The sequence below is a fragment of the Pyxicephalus adspersus genome, chromosome 7 (genome assembly GCF_032062135.1).
Source record: "Pyxicephalus adspersus chromosome 7, UCB_Pads_2.0, whole genome shotgun sequence".
Taxonomy (NCBI): Eukaryota; Metazoa; Chordata; class Amphibia; order Anura; family Pyxicephalidae; genus Pyxicephalus; species Pyxicephalus adspersus.
This window is the reverse complement of record NC_092864.1, coordinates 6,686,644-6,707,445: the sequence shown is the minus strand read 5'-3', so window position 1 is coordinate 6,707,445 and position 20,802 is coordinate 6,686,644. Positions and strand designations below refer to the sequence as shown.

At 37.6% G+C, this 20,802-nt stretch overlaps 1 protein-coding gene across 4 annotated transcripts in view; it reads right to left on the bottom strand.

Annotated features, from left to right (window-relative positions):
- LOC140334991 (uncharacterized) overlaps window positions 1-20,522 on the bottom strand; it is a 32,921-nt gene extending 12,399 nt beyond the window's left edge. Inside the window, exons 1-5 of one of the 4 annotated variants that reach the window (XM_072417317.1) lie at window positions 20,471-20,492; window positions 18,486-18,586; window positions 18,257-18,402; window positions 1,305-1,604; window positions 1,082-1,186 (exon numbers count right to left, since the gene is read on the bottom strand). In XM_072417317.1, coding sequence (XP_072273418.1) covers window positions 1,082-1,186; window positions 1,305-1,604; window positions 18,257-18,402; window positions 18,486-18,487 — 553 coding nt within the window. In that variant the 5' untranslated portion in view covers window positions 18,488-18,586; window positions 20,471-20,492. Of the gene's footprint in view, window positions 1-1,081; window positions 1,187-1,304; window positions 1,605-1,723; window positions 2,345-5,221; window positions 6,482-18,256; window positions 18,587-20,470 lie in introns of those variants that run through there. The other 3 variants (XM_072417314.1, XM_072417318.1, XM_072417316.1) reach the window with 3 other exon arrangements.
- Between the last annotated feature and the right edge of the window lie 280 nt (window positions 20,523-20,802).

Below are 20,802 nucleotides of genomic sequence, written 5' to 3'. Positions count from 1 at the left end.
ACCAGTAGATCACCATGGCTATGTGATTCGATCTCGGAGTCCTGGCTCAGTTCTGGCTCCACCAACTCATGTCAGGTGGCGAAAGTTCCTGGCTTGGGGTAGCACAGGACCCGTAATGTTACAAATAAATACAGAGGATATACTTGTTTTTATACCCTGTATCCAGTATCTTGATTTCTAGTGATTGTTAAAATTTTGACTTTCAGAGGATCTAAATATACACTTTGTATTTGTAGAGTGGCTGCTACATGTCGCTTGACAAATATTTGACAAAGGCTTTAAAGCTGCCTCATTTTTTTCTAGCATTTTTACTCAGATCAATATTTGGGTATAACAAGTTACTGGGTACTGAAGAAACCATGCACCATTCCAAAATATAACTAAATGGAATAGAGATACTTAAAATCAGTTAAAGACGTCATTAAAGTAAGGTAATGGCCAAAAATGTACAGAATTGTATTGCGCCATACATGTTCATGCTGTTATTCAATATAAACAATATTTTAAATATAAAGTTTACTCAGTATATACATAATTAAATACATGTTTAGCATTTTTATTGTAGGCAGATTATTTTGACTTGGTCATTTTAAAAGTAGCTCACAAGCCAAAAAAGTGTGGGCACCTCTGTTCTAATGCAAATTATTTCTAATGGGCATTGGCTTCTGAGGGTTTACATCATACTGTATAAAGAACTTTGCTGTTTTGCCATCTAAAAGTTATTTAAAGGAAACCTAATGAGATATAGGTGGTGTCATTGCTGACCGTCACAGAGCAGGAACAATAATGAAGTATGCCAATGTATATGTTTTCTTTAAAGCCTTTAAACAACAGGGACCTCTAAACAGCTGAAGTCCATGTTATGTTGGGATCAGGCTTTTAATCTGCCAGAAACATAAATATGGTGGGAAGGACAAAGAGCATACAAAATAATAGGTACCATGGAACCCTTGGAACCTTTTGCATTTCTCAAGAGGGGATTAATAAAAATAGATATATGGAAAACTATTTTAAACTGAGATTCACGTTGATCTACTTTTTCAGACAATAATAAAAAAAAATTATAATTTGTCTATGTTACCTTTTCTGCATGGTTTTCTAAGTTTGAAAGCAACTGCAATAATCACTGCAATTATCACCACAGCCCCAAGGACAATACAGATAATGAGCACTGGAGACTGCGTATCTACAAAAAAAAAAAAAAACATGATAATTATTAAGAGGGTATTATTACTGGCACATACATGGGGTAATTACATAACCAAATAAGGAATTCTTAACATGAAGTTAATAATTATTCTCACGTTGATAGACAAGCTGGAAGTCCTCCTGTAGAGGTTCTTGTAGAGATATGTGCTGGGCTCTGCAGGAGAAAGTTCTGTTCTTATCATCATCATTCGGTGTGATTGTCACAGTGTTGTTCACTTGGTAGGTTCCGTTGTCATTTTTGTGTGGCTTTCCCATATGCTGATTCTTTAAGATTTCTCCATCTTTATACCACGTTATATCAATATCATAAGGGAAAAATCCAGTGGCCATACAGGTCAGGGTGCTCTCTGTATTTGTCTGGTTACTCTTGCTAGATATAGAGAGTAGCGGACGGGCTGTAGTGGACACAGAGAAAGGTTATAAAGATTTACACATGATACAAAGGAATGTTTTGATCATCAAATAGAATAGATCACATTTGTGAATAATAGATATTAATAGAAGGAACATTTACCATTTTCAGTAAGCAGGAAGCATTTCACTTCAGGTTTAGAGAAGGTGTGATTACAAAGTTGCAATTCCATATAGATCTTTGCTAGATACACTGATGAAAAAAATGTAAGCTTTTTCTGCTGTTCTCCCTGCAAGTCTCTGAATCCTGACCACCATATTTTAATCATAGCATGCAGCCTCACAGAAGTTGATGAGATTTCCCTATTACACTGAACAGGGAACAGAAAAAAACTAGAACAAGAATAGCAGATGAAGAATGGAAGATCCAAGGTTTTGCAGCAGTGTATCAAGTAAATTACATTCCACAGGCAAATACAACTTACAAACTACACTTATATTCTCCAGAAAAGCAAAATGACTGTTAGGCAGGTCTTATACAGAAACATGTGCCATCAGATAGACATTGTACTAAAGCCTTCTGGCATTGTAGCTACCTTTACTTTACTGTTACAGCAGTTGCACAAATTTGACTATGCACTATACATATGCTATACATATACTTATAGATCTTGTCAGACATCATACCATCAATATTTTGAAGTGGAGCTAGAAAACATGTAATGGCAAACATAGATGTGGCTAAATTGCCCTGAATATAGCGCAAGGCTTAAAGTAGCATGGTTAAATACAGTGGCCCTGATTCATTAAAGCTCTCCAAGGCTGGGGATAATACACTTTCACCAGTGAAGCTGGGTGATCCAGCAAATCTGGAATGGATTTCTTCAATGTCATTTGCTGTTTGCTAGCAAATGCTTTGAATCCATTCCAGGTTTGTTGGATCACCCAGCTTCACTGGTGAAAGTGTATTATCCCCAGCCTTGGAGAGCTTTAATAAATCAGGGCCAATGTGAGGGCACAACCTGTACACATTAAACACAATCTGCAAGCCTTACCTTCAAAATACTCCTTAATAATAGTGCTTTAGGAAAAAAGCCTCACTTACATTATTGTAAAGGATTTCAAATATTTGAATAATATACATAACCAGCACTTGGCCGGAATCTTCATTAGTCACAGTCTACACAGCAATAAGCAACACTTTTATCTGGACTATGTTATACACAGCATAATTTATTGGGTTAGATCTATATAATATGCTACCCAACAAAGAATGTAGTAGTCAGGCAATGCATTGGAATTGACAACACAGCATATAGAGTACAGCAGTACCCCTTACATTGTTGGACAGTGTGAGCAAAACAATACCCAGGGCCAGATGTGTGCAGTGGAGAGGGGGGATTCCTGAAAGCCTGATATTTGGGTCTGTTGAAGGATAAATGCCCAGAAATTGTAGCAGGAATAGGCAATAGTCCAGAAAGAGAAGGGGGAACAATAGTGCCCAATAGGTAAATATTAGCACGTAGTGAGAATAGGTGGGGTACAATGGTGGCCAGCAGGGCATGTAGAGGAACAACAGTGTCCAGCGAGGGTTGGGAAATAACAATAAGGCAGGGAAGAGGGAAAATAATAACAGGGCCTAAAGGGAGTGGGAGAAAACAATAGTGTCAGGAGAGAGAGAGGAGATAATGACCCAGTTATGAGGTGGGGAACAATATTAGTACCCAGCAAAGGATGTAGAATAACAGCAGTGCCCAGTAGGGCTAAGGGCACAATAGTGCCTAGTGGGGAAGTAGAGGAGAGGAAAAGTAAAGGATGTGGGACAGCAATAGCATCCAACAGAGTGTGGGGAAGAACAATAGAATCTAGTGATGGGTGTGGGAAAAACAATAGTGTCCAGTGGGGTCAGGGGAAAACAGCAGTGCCAAGTTGGGTGTGTGAAAGAACAATTGTGAATGTAAGACTTCAGTTGGGATTTTACTGATAACCTTGAATATTAGTACAACTAATAAAATATAATTATGGAAGCAAAGTATGAAAACCTGAAGTGACCACTGTGCCAGACAGATACAGACAGTGACACAGGAGGAGAGGACCCTGCCCCAAACAGTTTACAATCTAGGAGGTGGGGGAAGTATCACACAATAGGAGGTGATATGGAATGGTGAGAAGTAGTGAGGATTTTAGAAGACAGAAGATGATAGGTAGGTAAGTTTGAATATGGGATAGGTAAGTTTGAAACAATGTGTTTTGAGTGCTCTTTTAAATTTGCAGAAAGTAGGAGCGAGCTTGGTAGAATAAGGAAGACCATTCCAGAGAGTCGGACAGCTCTATTTAAAATAATAGAAATAAACAAAATAATGTATTAGACAGACAGATTTAACCTTTCTAGCGGTTCATTTCTTTCCAGGTTTATATGTCTAAAAGCGGTACATTGTTTTTCATGAAAATTTATTTTACAGTATAATATAATAGTATGAGTATAATAAAGTTTGAAACACAAAATCATATAAAAATAATAAACTGAATAAATTAAAAAATCTATATATTTAAATAAAAAAAATACACATTATACTCATACTAATATATATACTGTAAAATAAATGTTCTTGAAAACAATGTACTGCTTTTACACATTTAAATCCAATGTATTGCATTCAATACAGTTATTTTGTATTAAATGCAATACAAATGGATTTTGAATTTCCCGCCCCGCCCCCCGACAACGTACACATGCACCAACGTCACCCGGAACTCCCCGGTGATTCATCGGATGCAGAAGCCGGCGGGAAGAAGAGAGAAGAAGAGAGAGATTGCGGCGATGGACGACGCGGGACGCTGGCGGATCAGGTAAGGCTCTGTTTACTATTACCTCCCACAGGAGTACCCACCTCGAGTGTGACTCGGGGTTACCACTTTTAGCAACTTTTTTCTCACACTCGGGGTTACCTGTAGGAGGTTAAGAAAGGAATTTATTACAAACTACAGGTACAAGCAGTAATAAATAAATGATACAATTCATACAATAGACTAAATAAAAAATTAATAAATAAAAGTTTTAATAGGAATACGCAGTGTTTTTGCATCCATACACCAGTCAGAAATCTTCCTGGAGAGGGGCAGAGAGAGAGCCATGTTGGACTATACAGGAGAAGATCCGTTCTCTGTCCTCCTCAGTAGGTGTTATTATTACTGAGCTCCTCACAATGTACTTCCCATCTGGGTTCTTCTACTTTAATACTACTTCTACTCTATTATTATTAAATATTCTTCCATTACCATTTAATATTATTTTTGCAGGATAGAACCCAGAAATGACACTTTACAGGACACCCCTAGTGTTTGTTGTGACAACTTTGTTAACAATTGTAATTTTTGGTATAGCTGTTAAATAGGAGAGAACATATATCCAACGTGTAATATATAAAAGATAAAAATGAATACAAGTTTTTTGTACTTATGTTCTACTTATGAAGTTAGCCTAAACCTTCTGACAAAAAATACCACGTCATATAATATAATTATTACACCCAAATTTTTTTACTACCAGCCCCCCTGGCCACAATATCAAAATTAGCTGCAAAAAAACTTAGAAATAAAGATGTTACAAAAAGGATACAAAATTACTAACCGTGGTCCTGGCTTCTGCAAAAAAACATACCTTGCTCAATCCAGGAATTCATTCTTGCAGAATTTCTGGTTCCCAGAAAAGAGCAGCAAGCCCCTTGAACCTCCTGGGAGTTATATTTCAATTTTTTTTTCTATAACATCTTTATTTATGGGCAGAAGATACAGAGCAGGAAAGAAGATATATGAAGGGTTCAATTTAAGTATGAGAATAAATATAATTGTGAAATCAATTTCCTTTGCTCCTTAGGTACAAGAAATCAAGAAGGGTAAGGTACCTATTTGTACATTAGGAAAACTCTAAGGAGCTTAGTATAGCATTTAGGAATCAAGTCTAGGGAGGAGGACCAAGGTGAACTGTTCCGCTTAGGGGGCGTGGCTTGAACATGGCGCTAGAAGACTGTGAGTAAACAGGAGCTCCACGGGCCCTCGGCCCCAGCACTGCACACAGGCAAGTCAGCATGTAGCTCAGCCTGTACACAACACAGCCTTCAAACAATCCAACCAGCATAGAGCTCAGCCTGCACACAGCCCAGCCTGAATTTCTTGAGTGGGGAATACGGTTCAGAAGCAAAGCAGGAAGGAGCCTAGGGAAAATCATCAGTATGGGCACAATCATGAGCACAATTAGATAATTTTTGGCATCAGAAGGGGAGTCCTTGGTGTTAAACGGAAATGAGCGTGCTTCTGCAGCAATGAGACAATGAGTTTACATGTGAGTACTCAACAGGAAGCAGGAGTGAAGGAAATGGGTTCACTAAGGGAGCAGAGGGGGATGGAGTCTGTGTAAATATCCCCTCAGCTCTTTAGAGGACTATGTATGTTCTCTCCCTTCTAAAGAGGATTTATCCTCCATGTTTGCTGACATGAAAAGTTATTTCAAAGGGGAAGTTGATTCTCTACGTTCTGATTTAACACATACCCTGATAAGGGTGGCGGAAGCAGAAGATAGATTGGATGTACATGAAAAAGTAATAGGAGGCCTTCAAGAAATGAATCAAAAGTCAGCAAAAATGTTTCACAGCTTATCATACATATTAGAGGATGTTGAAAATAAAGGCGGAATAACCTGAGAGTCAGGGGTTTCCATGAAACCATTGGGCCTGATAAACTAGAATCTACCATAAGGAGCCTATTTAATCAGATATTGGGATTCCTACCCACAGCTCCACCTCGCTTTGACAGAATACACAGAGTCTCTAAAGCAACAGCTGCTCCACCTGATTCCCGTGGAGACATCATTTGTAAGCTGCACTACTTTTCGGATAAAGCTGCAATTCAAGAGAAGCTAAAGGCATTTCCTAGTTATGATTTTGAGGGTTTATCCATTCTTTCCTTCCTGATCTTACAAAAGCTACCCTGGATAGGCGTAGGGCCTTGCGCCCACTTTTGGAGTTATTTAGAGGAGCAGCTATTCAGTATCATTAGGGCTTCCCTGCATGTTTGATAGCTAAGAAGGATGGACGCTCTCATTTACTACGTTTTCCAGAAGAATTGGAGACTTTTGAGTCGGTTTGAGCATCGAAAACGTAAACTTACAAGTTGGCAAGAGTTAGACCATCTTGGTTCACATTTGTTACATCAAGCGGCCTGGCAGGAAACCATCGCAAGCAGGCATGATAAAACAGAGAGATTACAGTATTTACTAAATAAAAGAATAAGCGTTTATACTTAAGAAAATGCTTTAATATTGTTTCTATGATGTTTGGACTGTTTTTTATAAGTGGGGAATATTATGATGTGTTGGGGGAGGGGTGAGTGGGAGCCCAGGTGCTGACTGTATATTTGCCAATTAATATATGGGTTACGACTTGGCAAAATGCTCAGTCGTGATATCCTTAGTTGAATTGTTAGGGGCACATGGGGGCCCTTTTTGGACAAATGAAGGTTTTAAGATAAGGGAACAATTTGAATTTAATATGTGAGCTACAATCTGTGCAAGGGGGTATACATTTTTTACAAGAAACACATCTTCCCTATTTTTCAAAGGTCAGATTATTCTCAGAAAAATATTCTCATTGGTTTTATGGTTTTTCTTTATCTAATAGATCAGGGGGAGTTGCGATAGGTTTCCAAAGGGGTACTCAATTTATTCTAGTTGACTCATTAACTGACCCCAATGGTAGATTTGTACACTAGGTAATATATACTGCCATAATAAACATCAAATACAGTTTTTATTGAAGACTTTGTGTAGCATGAAAAGATTCAAGGAAGGGCTATTGATATTAGCTGGTGATTTTGCATCATATTTGATCATTTGCAATCCCTATTTAATGTACAGTGCTGCGTAATATGTTGGCGCTATATAAATCCTGTTTAATAATAATATGCAACTGAAAGATGTTTAGAGGATATCACATCCAGCTGTAAAAGATTATACCTTTTATTCCCCTGTACATGATACATATTCACATATTTATATGATTTTTATAGAGCACTCCCACTTGGAAAAATGTGTTAAATCAAAAATTTGTCTACGCACAATCTCTGATCACGCAGCAGTAAAAGTTTTGTTGTGTTTGGGGCCCCTAGCAATTCCAACTTATTGGTGGCACCTTAACAAAGCCTTATTAAGAGAAAATTATATTGATACAGATATTTCTAATGAATTGAATAATTTTTTAAGAGAGAATGTTACAGATCAAACTGCGCCAACTAACATATAGGAAGCACCTAAGGCTACTATTGGGGGTAAATTCATTGCACTTGGGGCACGTAAGAAGAAGGAAAGTAATCATAGTATAAAGGAATTGTTAGATCAGCTTGCAAAGTTGGAAGTTGTGCATAAACAGTGGAAGGCACATGCCTTGCAGTTGACACAATTACGAACACAATTAAAGGACAAATTACATGTAAAAGCTAAGTTTGCTGTTTCTAGAGTAGAGATTTTATGAGTGGGGGAATAAGTCACGTAGATATCTTGCAAACACCCTCAGGAAAGAGAAAACGAGGGTCTATATTTCTTTTTTTTTTTTTAAACTGGGTTTTTATTGAACATTTTTCATATACAGATAAAAGGAAAACAAAAGAAACAAACAATACAAAAAAAAGGGGCACTATAACAAAAGAACCAAACATATGTATAGAAACATATCATAAACATAGCATACAGGATGATAGGTACATCTGAAAATGTTACATAAATCTCTTGTATAGGTAACAGTAATATAGCGGCAGTGCAGTACCGTTCTTTTATGCCCAATAAGTGGTAAAGATACATAAACAATAGAAAAGAAGAAGAGAACAAAAAAATTAAAAGGTTGTAAACATAATAAGTAGGTAGATGGGGGAGGGGAAAGAAGTGGGGAAGACAAACAAGGGTAAGTGGGGATACACAGAAACAGTGACATATTAAACCTGTAGACTGGTATAGTAGGCATCCCAGAGTTCCCACACCTGTTTAAATTTAGCAAACCTGTTCCAAAGAAGAGCGGTAATGTACTCCATCAGGCGTATATCCTGGATGCGAGCGTATAAATCCTCTAAAGAGGGAGGCAGTCTGGATTTCCATTTGGTGGAAATTAAAAGTGCGAGCAGCTACCAGAATATGTGTGATGAACTTACAGGTGGATATAGGGAGACCCGTAAGGGGCAATCCCAGAAGGTGGTGGAGCAGGTCAAGGGGAAATCATTATTGCGTCACCTCCCCAATTAGTTCATTGACTCTCCCCCAGTAGCCCTGAATAAGGGGACAAGACCAAACAATATGTTCCAGAGTCCCATGTTGTGACCCGCAGCACCAACAGGCAGGATCCACAGGCGGAAACAATCGGTGCAACACAGCTGGCGTGTGATACTATCAGAACAAAATCTTGTAAAGATTTCTTTATAAAGTGTACATATTGAGTGTTTGCTGCTTCCCAAGGCTTGGACCACATATCCCTCTCCAGGGTATAGCCCAAAATATCCTCCCAAGTACACATGTACGCAAATTTACCAGACACCTCTCTTGTTCACTCATGAAGAAGGTGATAAATAGAGGAAATAAGGCCCTCCAATACAAATTCTCTCAAAAGGAGTTATTTTAGTAAATTTGGGCACAGATTGGAGTGATTGGACATAGTGTCTAATCTGTAGATAGGCAAAAAAGGTGGTTCGAGGGAGATCAAACTTTTCCTGCAATTTCGGAAAGGAAAGCAGTCTTTTTTCCACTGGGTGTAATATATTTCGGAAATGAAAAAGCCCTCTGTCTTTCCATGGCTGCCACAAATTTCTAGCTAAACTGTCAGGTATCAAAGGGATTTGTATTATGGATGTAAGTACAGAGCCCCAAGAGGAGAGACTATATTTAGATCTGTATGTTCTCCATATAATCCTCATTAAAGCCATCAGGGACAACAAATCCCTCTGGGGTATTAACCAGGAGGAGCTCCAAAGCATCACATTGGGATGGAGTGGGGAAATCCAAGCTTCTTCCAACTTCCGACATATACTGGGGGAGACTAACATAGTCCAGGAAGGCAAGTAACGAAGGTGTGTCGCCACATAGTACTTAACCTGGTCTGGAGCCCCCAGACCTCCAAGTTCTTTAGGTGTACAAACCACCAATTTGGAGAGTCTGTGACGTTTGTGAGCCCAGATAAATTTCAAAAAGCTAGCCTGTAACTTTCTCGGGGTCAGGAGAGGAATCCGTACCGGGAGGGTTTCAAACAAATATAGGAGCTTGGGAAATAGCACCATCTTCACTGACACATTTTGCCCCAATACCGACAATGAGTGTCCCTTCCATTTATTCAAGAGGAGAACCTATATTTCTAAGATTAAAAACAAGAACGATGAAATGGTCCATCAATCGAGGGAAATGGCTTTGGTATTTAGGAAATATTATCAAGATCTTTATCAGGTGGGGAAAGATGAGTCCCCTGAAACAGAGTCTACTAGGAAAGAGATGATAATATTGTATCTTAAAAAAGTGAATTTAACTAAATTAACATCCAAAAAATAGCTTGAGTTAGAAAATTACATTAATGAGAGTGAATTGAGGGCAGCCATTAGTTCAGCTACGACTGGTAAAATGCCAGGACCTGATGGATTTTCGCTGAAATATTATAAACAATAAAAAGATATACTTCTCTCTATCTATGCAAGGAAGAGGTTTTTTGTGAAGATACTTTGAGGGCACATATCACAGTTATACCCAAACCCGGGAAGGATCCCACAGTGTGTGCTAGTTACCATCCTATTTCTTTACTCAATGTAGATGTGAAATTATTCGCAAAGGTATTAGCCATGAGAATCCAGGCTCTTATTTCTATATTGGTTCATCAAGATCAGGCAGGATTTGTCCCAGGGAGAGAAGCAAGAGATAATTCTACAAGGTTTTTGATCTATTTTGCATTATGTGCGGAGATGCAGCCAGCCCATGCTTTTTCTCTCTATGGATTCATAAAAAGCCATTGATCAGGTGGACTGGCTGTACCTAACTTTGACTTTGAAACATATGGGCCTTGGACCTAAGATGTATAATTGGATAATGGCTTTGTACACTTGCCCTACTGCAAGTGTCTGTGCAAATGGCATATTGTCGGTACCCTTTAAATTATCTAATGGGCAAGGTTGCCCATTGTCGCCATTACTTTTTGTTATATCATTGGAACCTTTCTTGAATACAATATGTCAGAATAATAATATACAGGGTGTTAAGATAGGTAAAACAGAGCACAAATTAGCTGCATATGCTGATGATATTCTGTTTGTTTTTCAGAAACCTGGCATATCTCTTTCTAATTTACTGTCAGATTTCTCCGAATTTGGTTATTTGACTAACTTTAAGAAAAATTTAACCATATCAGAGATTCTTTATTTGAATATATTAAAATCAAAAGAACTAAGACTAGAAAATAATTTCCCATTTACTTGGTGTCAGAAATCATTAACATATCTGGGCATTGAGATTAGATCTTCGCTGGCGAGTATATATGAGATGAACTACCTGCCTTTGTTAAATTCAATTAAAGTAGATATCCAGTGATGGAAACAACTACTGGTATATTGGATAGGGAGAGTTAAAGTTGTAAGAATAAATATTTTACCCAGGGTACTATTCTACTTTCAAATGATACCTATTTAGTTACCCCCAGCATTTTGTATATGTGTAAATAGATTAGTATCAACATTTATATGGTAACCATATAGAGCCAGGATCTCTTTTAAAACACTTTTTCACCCTAAAGTTGAAGGAGGTCTTGGACTTCCAAATTTTAAACAATACTATAATGCTTCTCTTTTAAATAGAGTCCTTAATTGGAAGTATGATGCACTATTTAGGAGGTGGGTGGCACTAGAGATGGAGCTTTGTTCAGCTAATCTAAATAGGGGTATTTGGGTTCCCAATCAATACAGAGCTTTAGGATATGGATACATTGCCCCTTACTCTAACCACACTGAGATGCTGAGATTCTTTACATAGACAACACAGGTGGTTTTATAATTCACCTTTACGTCCAGTTACTGGACACAAATATTTTATAGTTCAATAATTCTTTATTAGAAGATTTTAATATTTTACAGAGCAAAACATACACATAATGCAAAATAAACAGAAAAATATAACAAATGACTCTTAAAGAAAAAGGGGAAAGGTAAAATTTAACGCATCTAGGAACAGAGAAAAGAAAATATACAAAGAGATACAAAGATCTAAACATTTAGAATACCAATTTTGCCAGCCAGTACAAAAAGAAAATACAAAATCATCTTAATCACAGAATCCACTTTAAATCGTCTATCAACTTACAATAGTACAGGAAGAAAAAAGGAGCCGGAGTTCCCACTTAATAAAAAAATTGTCATAATTGGAGTTTAGAATAGTAGCTGTCTTTTCATTCGCAGAGCAAAGATTTAGGTCCGCTATAACATCTTTATGGTTAGGAATTTGAGAGTTCTTCCATAGTTTGGTAATATGCATTTTTGCTAGTAAAAGAATCTGAATAATAATAGACCTGATTCGAGTGGGGAACCGTCCGTTATCTAAATGCAGAATAGCCAGTTCAGGTGTGGGTAAAATTTGTATAGACGTAATATCAAAGATCAATTGGAATATAAGATTCCAATAGGATCAAAGAAATTTACAATACCAAAAAATATGTGACAACGATCCTATTTCACCGCAGTTTCTCCAGCAGTATGCCGAGTGGGAGTCAGAAAATTTAGACAACTTATAAGGGGTCAAATACCAGAAATTTAGGGTTCGTTGGAAGAGATCCCAATGATTTTCACATCTAGTAGCTCTATAGGTATCTCTAATGGTGGTAGCCCATTCAATAGGGGTATGATTTATACCTAAATCTTTAGTCCATCTGCGCATATTGGTAGATGGTGAAAACTCTAGGTTTCCACTAAGCATACTGTAGTATTTAGTTATATTATTTTTATTAAATAGTAAAGTAAAGATATTTCAATAAAATGTGTATATGTAACTCGGGCTGAAGATCCATTTTTTTAACTAGGTGCCTGATTCTCCAGTAGGTGTAACATTCAGCATCAGCTAAATGGATTCTGTCTGCAAATCAGCAAACGATTTGATACCCTGTGGAGTGAAGATATATCTCAGGTCACATATACCACAACTCAACCATCTTATTAAAGTAAGCTGTTGAGTGAATACTTCTAGAAATTTAGATCAGGGTATATGGTCAAATGAGATCCTGAAATGGTGGAGAGTAAATCAAAATCTCTCCAACACTTCAGGTTGACTTGGATTGTAGGGTATGGAGAAATGGGTACAGGAAGTCCCAACTTAATAGCTATCAATAGGTGCTTCATACTGGACATAGATATTAAGTGTTGCTCCATCTCAAGCCACAGCCCATGTGGGGACGGGTTCCACGAGTCATAAATTTGGGAGAGAACTGAAGCCGTATAATAACAGGTTAGGTTTGGTATCCCCATTCCTCCAAATTTCTTATGTCTTGTGAGTATTGAATGCGCACCTAGGTCTTTTCCCCTTCCATATAAAGTTCATAATCAGTTTTTGCAGTGACATAATATATTTTTTAGGGAGAAGAATTGCAAGAGTGTGTAAAAAATACAAGATCTTGGGTAAAATAAACATCTTTACCGTGGCAACTCTACCTGCCATAGAAATTTAAATTTTCCTATATTTTTCCAATTCCGTGGATACTGCTGTCAGTAAAGAGGGGAAATTAACTTGAAATAGTTGCGAAGTACTAGGTGGGATTTGAATACCTAGAAATTTATTGCCTTATTCTCTCACATATAGGGGGAATTAGCTTTAATAGAGAGTTTCAGATACGCTGGAACATGTTAACCCATTACTTGAGATTTAGAGGTATTAACTTTATAATAAGAGATCTTAGAACAACATTTCAGGTTGGGAAAGCATTAAAACAATATCATCCGCAAAAAGATTAATCTTGTGGACTCTATTCCCTATCATTACTCCGTGTATCTGCGTACTAGAACGTATATATTCTGCAAGTGGTTCAAGCAACAGTGTAAATACCACTGGGGAGAGTGGACAGCCCTGTCTTGTCCCATTTGTGATCAGGAATGTAGACGAAAGAGCTCCAGAGATGAAGATTCTCGCAGAAGGACCTGAATACAAAGACATAATCACTGACTTAATAAAACCTGAAAATCCAAATTTGTCTAGAACCTTGGATAGATATCCCCAATGGACCCTATCAAACGCTTTCTCAGCGTCTAAAGACAAAAACAAAAAAGGTCTTTTGAGAAGATCAGTATATTTCAAAATATTAATTAGGCATCTTGTGCCATCGGGAGCCTGCCTTTTTTTCACAAACCCTACTTGGTCTGGATGTATTATTGAAGGTATGATATCTTCCAATCTATATGACAGTATCTTTGCGAAAATCTTCACGTCTGTGTTCAAAAGAGATATAGGTCGATAGTTACTTGTGCTTTGGGGATCCTTACCCGATTTGGTTGGGAAATCTATCCGCTCCAGGGGACTTCCCATTGGGTAGTGATTTAATTATCTCTTGGGCTGTGAAAGGGGCCGATAAAGAATCAATTTGCTCAGGGGATAGCTTAGGTAAGCTCACTTTACTCAGAAACTTATTTATATTTTCAATACTGGGTTGAGGAGTCAAAGGGTCTTCAGCCAAATTATATAAAGAGAAGTGATCTCTTGTAAGGAGAAGAAATGCGTCAGCTCTATCAATTGGACTATAGCAGAGTTTTTGAGATATTGGGTCTTTTAAAGCAAAAATTTTAGATTTGAGATGTTGGGGTTTAGGATGACCTGCTAAGTAGGCTCCCGCTTTATTATGCAAAGCATATTGCTTCACTTTGAATAAATGGTGGGATTTTTCAAATTTATAGATCAAGAGTGATCTTAATTGATGTCTATCATTGATTATTGCATTGGACAGCAACTGAGATGGGGATTTTTTATTAATAGCACTGTTAGCTTTAATACGCTGAAGAGGAGCTAGGATTTGCTTTTGCCTTTTTTTTGCATAAGAACAAATTTTTATACAAACCCCTCTTGAAAAAAGCTTTATGAGCATTCCATAGAGTGAAACGGTCAGTCTCCTCCAAGTCATTTACATCAAAAAACAGGCTTCGTGCTTCTTCCACTTGTTGAGCCATTTTCGGATGTGACAGTAGAAACGTGTTGAATTTCCACAAATTGCTAGGTAAGAACAGAGAGTCCACAAATTCAATACGTATAGGTGCATGATCCGACCAAGAGATTATTCCTTTTGTTGAAGATTTAATCTTCTGCAGTGACCTAGAATCAGTAAGGAAAAATCGATCCTTGAATAGGAGAGGTGTGAAACCGAGAAATAAGAATAATCTCTTTCTGTACTGTGTTGACATCTCCAAACATCATATAAATCGTGATTTGAGAAAAAGGTTGCCAACTGTGGTGGAGGTCGTTTGGGTGAAGTGGATGAGTCAATCATATAATCTCCTGTGGCTTTTGTTTCGTATTTGGAGCGTAAACATTCACCAGAGTGAAGCTAATATTATTTATTTGGCACACCAAGATAATAAATCTTCCTTGGTTGTGATATTGAAAACGAACAGAATACTTCACTAATATAAGGACACCACATTTTTTCTTTGCTGCATTTGCCATATAAAGATGGGGAAATCTCCTTGGTTTCCAATTGGGTATTTTGCCTTGTGCAAAGTGTGATTCTTGTACAAAAATAATATCTGCATTGTGAGTTTGAGCTTCCCGTAAAAGTGATGATCTTTTAAAAGGATTATTCAATCCTCTAGTGTTAATAGACAAAAAATGAATACCCATAACGATTAAGGAAACTTATTTATCACTTGGTGGATACTGTGATTGCTTGTGAAACAAGACTGGCAAAGCTTGATGTTTAAAGTAGAAAAATAGAAAAAAAAAACAGAAACAAAAGAGGGAGAAACAAAGTAAGCTGGGTATTCACAATCATAACCGGAGCACGTAGACACCTAGAAATAAAAGAAGCAGGAACTATTTATGTCCACTTTGAGACCATGCGTGTGGGAGTTTTAGCTTGGTGAGTTTGAGAATCCTCCATATCGATGTTCCAACTTGCTAGAAGTCCAGATTCTATATTGGCCATCGGGTAATTTTTCCCCAGGTAAAACATCAACTTTGTAGGGAAGCCCCATTTGTATGGGATTTTGTTTTCTCTCAGAATCTTGGTAATCAGAAGAAAGGTTTTTCTAGCTTGAAGCGTATTTTGGGACAGATCAGTAAACATCTGAATATATGTATACACTTCAGGTAACGGTGGCGGATTCCTAGCCGCATACATCACTTTCTCTTTCATATGAAAAAATGTACTCTGATCAAAACGTCTTGTGCAGTGTCCGGAGACAGAAAAGAGGGTTTCGGAATTCGATGTGCTCTGTCAATTAGGAGATCACATTCGGAGACCACAGGAAGTAAACATTTAAAATAAGCCATGATAAAGCCTATTATTTCTCTTAAGGCAATTGCTTCAGGGATCCCTCTGATTTAAATATTTTTTCTTCTTGATCGATCCTCTATATCAGCAAGTTTCTGCTTGATCTATTGTATATCTGTGCTCTGGCCACTATGACCATCTACCAGATCATTATGAGCATGAGAGAATTCATCAAGTTTCTTTTCTAAATGCTGAACTCTCCTTTCATGTTGTGTAATAGAAGATTTGATTTGAGTAAATATGCTAGCCATATCTTGATGTAAAGAGTGCTTTAAGTAAAGCATCATTTCCTTCAGGATAGAGATTGAGAGCTCTTTGTGATGTACAGGAAAATCTTCAATGGTAAGGCAGGCGATGCCAGTGGGCCTAGGTAACATATCAGCCTGGGGACTAAATAATGGAGGTTGCATCTCAGCTGCATGGTTATTGGTGTTAAGCTCGGAAGCTTTAATAGAGCCCGGTGACTCACCAGAAACAGGGTCCAATCGGTCTACGCAGGGAGATCTAGTATCTGACGAGGATGGTGAAAGCAAAAAATCCGGAGCTGCTAAAGGGGAATTAGGTCTCGAACCCGCTCCATCTTGTGGGTCTGCCGCGTCCTGCACCTTAAAGAAGCTGGTGAGTTGTCGCGGCTCCGGTTTCGTTTTCTTCCATTTTGTCATCTCTTCCAGGAATAAGTACTCTAAGGCAGCTAATGAGTACCTTTTAATGCGGTATTGTAGGTGAAAATTTGCTGTGGTAGTCGCTAACGGCTCCTTCTGATGTACAGCAGTTTGATCAAGCGGCCATCTTGCAGCCGGCCCGACACCAATATTTTATACCAGGACTTCAAAAGGATTTTTTGGGATCATCAGCGTATAGGGAGTTGTTGTTGCATCAGGTTGTTTCAGATGATTCAGTTCACCTTTTGTCACAGCTAGTTTCTTTAGATAAATATGGACAGATATACCAGTGGCAATATATAAAACTCTGCCACTTTGTGAGGTCATTACCACACCCTCTACGTTCTGAGAGAGCTCTTACTCCGTTAGAAGCTATGTTTAGGGGAGAGAACAGAACGCCCTAAACTCTATGCCAGCCCAGAATTCCCAGATTAAATAGGGAAATGGGAGAATGACTTTAATAGGGTACTCTTGGATCCTCAGTAGAAGAAGATCCTAAGCATGACCTATAAAACGTCGGTATGTGCAAGGGTACAGGAAGGGAAATTCAAGTTACTATCTAGATGGTATTATATGCCTGTAGTTCTATATCAGATGTCCTCGCAAGAATCTCCATTATGTTGGAGAGGATGTGGGATAACAGGTACATTTTCACATGTGTGGTGGTCCTGTCCAATTGTAGAGAGTTACTGGGGGAAAATGCTCCATTTGATTGAGATAATAACAACGTGTAAAGTGGAGGCTACACCCTGGAATGTACTCTTTAATTGTTTTAAAATAAAGTAAAGCAGTAATGAACATTTTTTGGTGTCCTTCCTTCTTAATGTAGCTAAGAATCAGATCCCGAAGTGTTGCAAGGCCCTAAAGGAACCTTCATTAAAGAGTTGGTTACGTAAGGTGGAAGAAACATGTAAACTAGAGGAAGGTTACCTTGAATATCCAGATACATCCCCAATATTCACTGCCATCTGGGCCCCCTGGAAAAAAGTTTAAAGACAATGTGCAATATTTGACATTCTAAATTAGGAGGAGATTATTTGAGAGACCTGAGTATTTTAGATCTTTAGGTTTAGTGAATTAGATTTGAGATATATAGATACAAATATATTGACATTTCCTCATGTGCTTGATTATATGTTTGTTATATTTTATCACAATCACTTTTTTACTCATAAAAGTTTATGAGTATATAATAGTGTAACATTTTGTGCACTAGTATATACAGGAAAGTGGAATTAATAGCAACCTGTCTAAATAGAAAATGTATTAATAGATGATATGGAAGATTTTGTTCTCAGATTCACCATTTAAAAGAGTGGGTAACACTGTTTGTACAGAAATGAATTGTAAATTTGAACACTATTCTTGATATTCTCACTATATGTATAATACACTAGAATGTTTGTTTTATGGAGTATGTATATTATATGTTGGTCATATATGAAAATAATTAAAACAATAAAAATGTTAATATTAAAAAAAAAAGAAATCAAGTCTAAATTTCTGTACCTGTAATGTCCACTCGGACCTCTTTCTCTTTTCGGAAAGGACTGTTGGTCACTGCACAAGTATAGCGTCCACCATCTGACACAGATGTGTTAGCTATGGTCAAATCAGCAATTCCATTTATAGCTCGATCTTTATCCAACGAGTACCTTGGATCAGTTGATGTCACAGTGTTATCATAGAATATGATAGCCTTTCCTTCCAAATACCAGAAGACTGCAAAATAACTTACATCTACAGGAAGTTTATCTGCTGTGAAGGTGCAGGGGATGTGAGTAGTAGAGCCAGCTGTAGCTGTATGTGTTGAAGGTCCGGTCATCTCTAGAGCAGCAACTGTATGAGATAAATTTAAATCTAATTACTTGGTGAAATGAAGGCTAGCACTGAGGTCAGTTAGGTCAATTGCCTTCCCCTCAAAAATTGGGGAACAGTAATCAGTTCTTCTTATTTTCAGTTTAGTTAGTTTTCACCTTTTTTCCCCATCAAAATGTCTTAAAAGACTCAGGAGTGTTATTGGACCATATGCATAATGTTAATTCTTGCCAAAGGGTTTGTTAGAGCTGATTTGTAAAAAAAAAGGTAATAGTAATGTGCCTGTATTTCAGTAGAAGAATGTTGAAGAAAAGTTGCTAACTGCTTAGTACAAATTCAGAAAATCACATAAAAGTGGAGAGACTTTATCCTGAAAAGTTGCAGATACTTGTTACTAACCAGCATCTGATGGCTGTAAGGTAGATTCAGGAGAATAATATGATAATGGGGCTCTTGCCCCTGAAGAAGCCCAGAGGGCGTAACACGGTGGTAATTGGGACCACTGAAGTGCCTTTCAGTTGATTACATACCCATTATAAGAATTTACTTGGCCAATCTAGAATTGAGTAATTTACTTTCTAGTGAACTGTCTGAAGGAACCCGATCTGTGTGATGTGAAGACTGTTAATATTTTCATTTAGCCTATTGCAATATAAATCAGCCACCAAAAACTGCTACCCCTCTATTTTTCTTTTTTTTTCAATTCTATATATGGTTTTATGGGTTGGCAAAGAACTTTGCTACATTTATTCTGAAGTGCAAACTACCACAGGATCCTTTTAGGATATTTACTGTAAACTCAACTAACAGTTGCTAATACAATTTTTTTCCTGTGCATCTAGGTGTCAATGAACTTTGGTTATGAAAGGGTTTATTCTGGTGTTACATGTTGAAGATTGACAATAACTTCCATTCCTTGGGATCTCTAGTGCTGGATCTGTATAGCTGTTGCACACATAATGAGGTTCTCTTACCATCACTGCACTTCCTGGTCTGCAGCTCTGCTGCAAGCAATACAAGGAGTTCCCAACATCCCTGTGATGAGTTCTGGGATCTGTACCCATGGTGCCCAATATGCATTCCATGCACTGCATTTCCAGGTCTGTGCTCCTCTTCTGCCCACTCATGCATTGATTTCCCATTAGAGGCTATTTTATATTATGAAGAATGTAAAAGAAGGAGCTAGAACACACAAAGCTGGGCAGACCAGTGGAATAGGAAGAGGGACAGGAATTACAGCATGGAGATTTTAACTGTTGTAACATCAAAGATCTATAAGTCTTGGTATTCACCAGGGCAATAACTAACAAGCACCTACCAGGAGATCACTGACAGGTCCTTAGTAAGTCACTGAACTTCTGTAATTTAAGCCAAAGGAGGAAGGAAAAATAAGAACAATTTGTACTGCAGAGACCAGCACAAGAAGGGAACATGTATAGGAAAGCTTTGTGAGGTCATTTTGTATAATTGGGCTTTGGCTTACATATATTTGATCAGAAAGGTAAAAGGGCAGCAACTATGACCTCCTAGTCCTGAGAATATCTATAGATATAATATTATGGTATTTTCAAATGGCTAAAAATAAAGATGCCTGTCCTTATGTAAACTTCATAAACTGAGCTTAATCCCTTCTAACAATCATTTGACTTTTTTGTCTATTTTCTATTTGAATGGCAAACAATTGTACCCAGTATGTATGCAACTTCTTTCATGTATGTTTAACATCTGTATTTTCATAAATGAATATTTATAAGTAAGCTTCCTTAGATCATTCATCTACAAAGCTAACAAGCACAGCCCTGTACAAATCAGTGAAAGTTTCTGCCTTTAGATACACTTTAACTATCAAGTATGAGCTGTTCTACCATTATTTTAAAAAATCTAAAGAAAAAAGAATTAACTGACCTGTGGAAAACAGAAGAGGGAGAAGCAAAGGAATCTTTACATGCATTTTGTGTCTCTCTGCAGTGAATGCTGATCTTTGATCTCCTGTTTATTACAAAGAAGGTAAAAGGATATGGAAGGAGATCATGCTGTTACAGCAATCCTTACACTTTCACTTTTCTGGAAAAGAGCACAACTAAAACACATTTTTAATTTTTATGAAAGTGATATTATATCCAAGAGACTGAAATTACAGAAAGCATTGTTTGTAAAACTTACAATATGTTTTATTGCTGTTTGTGCTCTTTTTAGAAAAGGCAAATGGAACAGGTTGGTGTATATTTGGGGGTCGG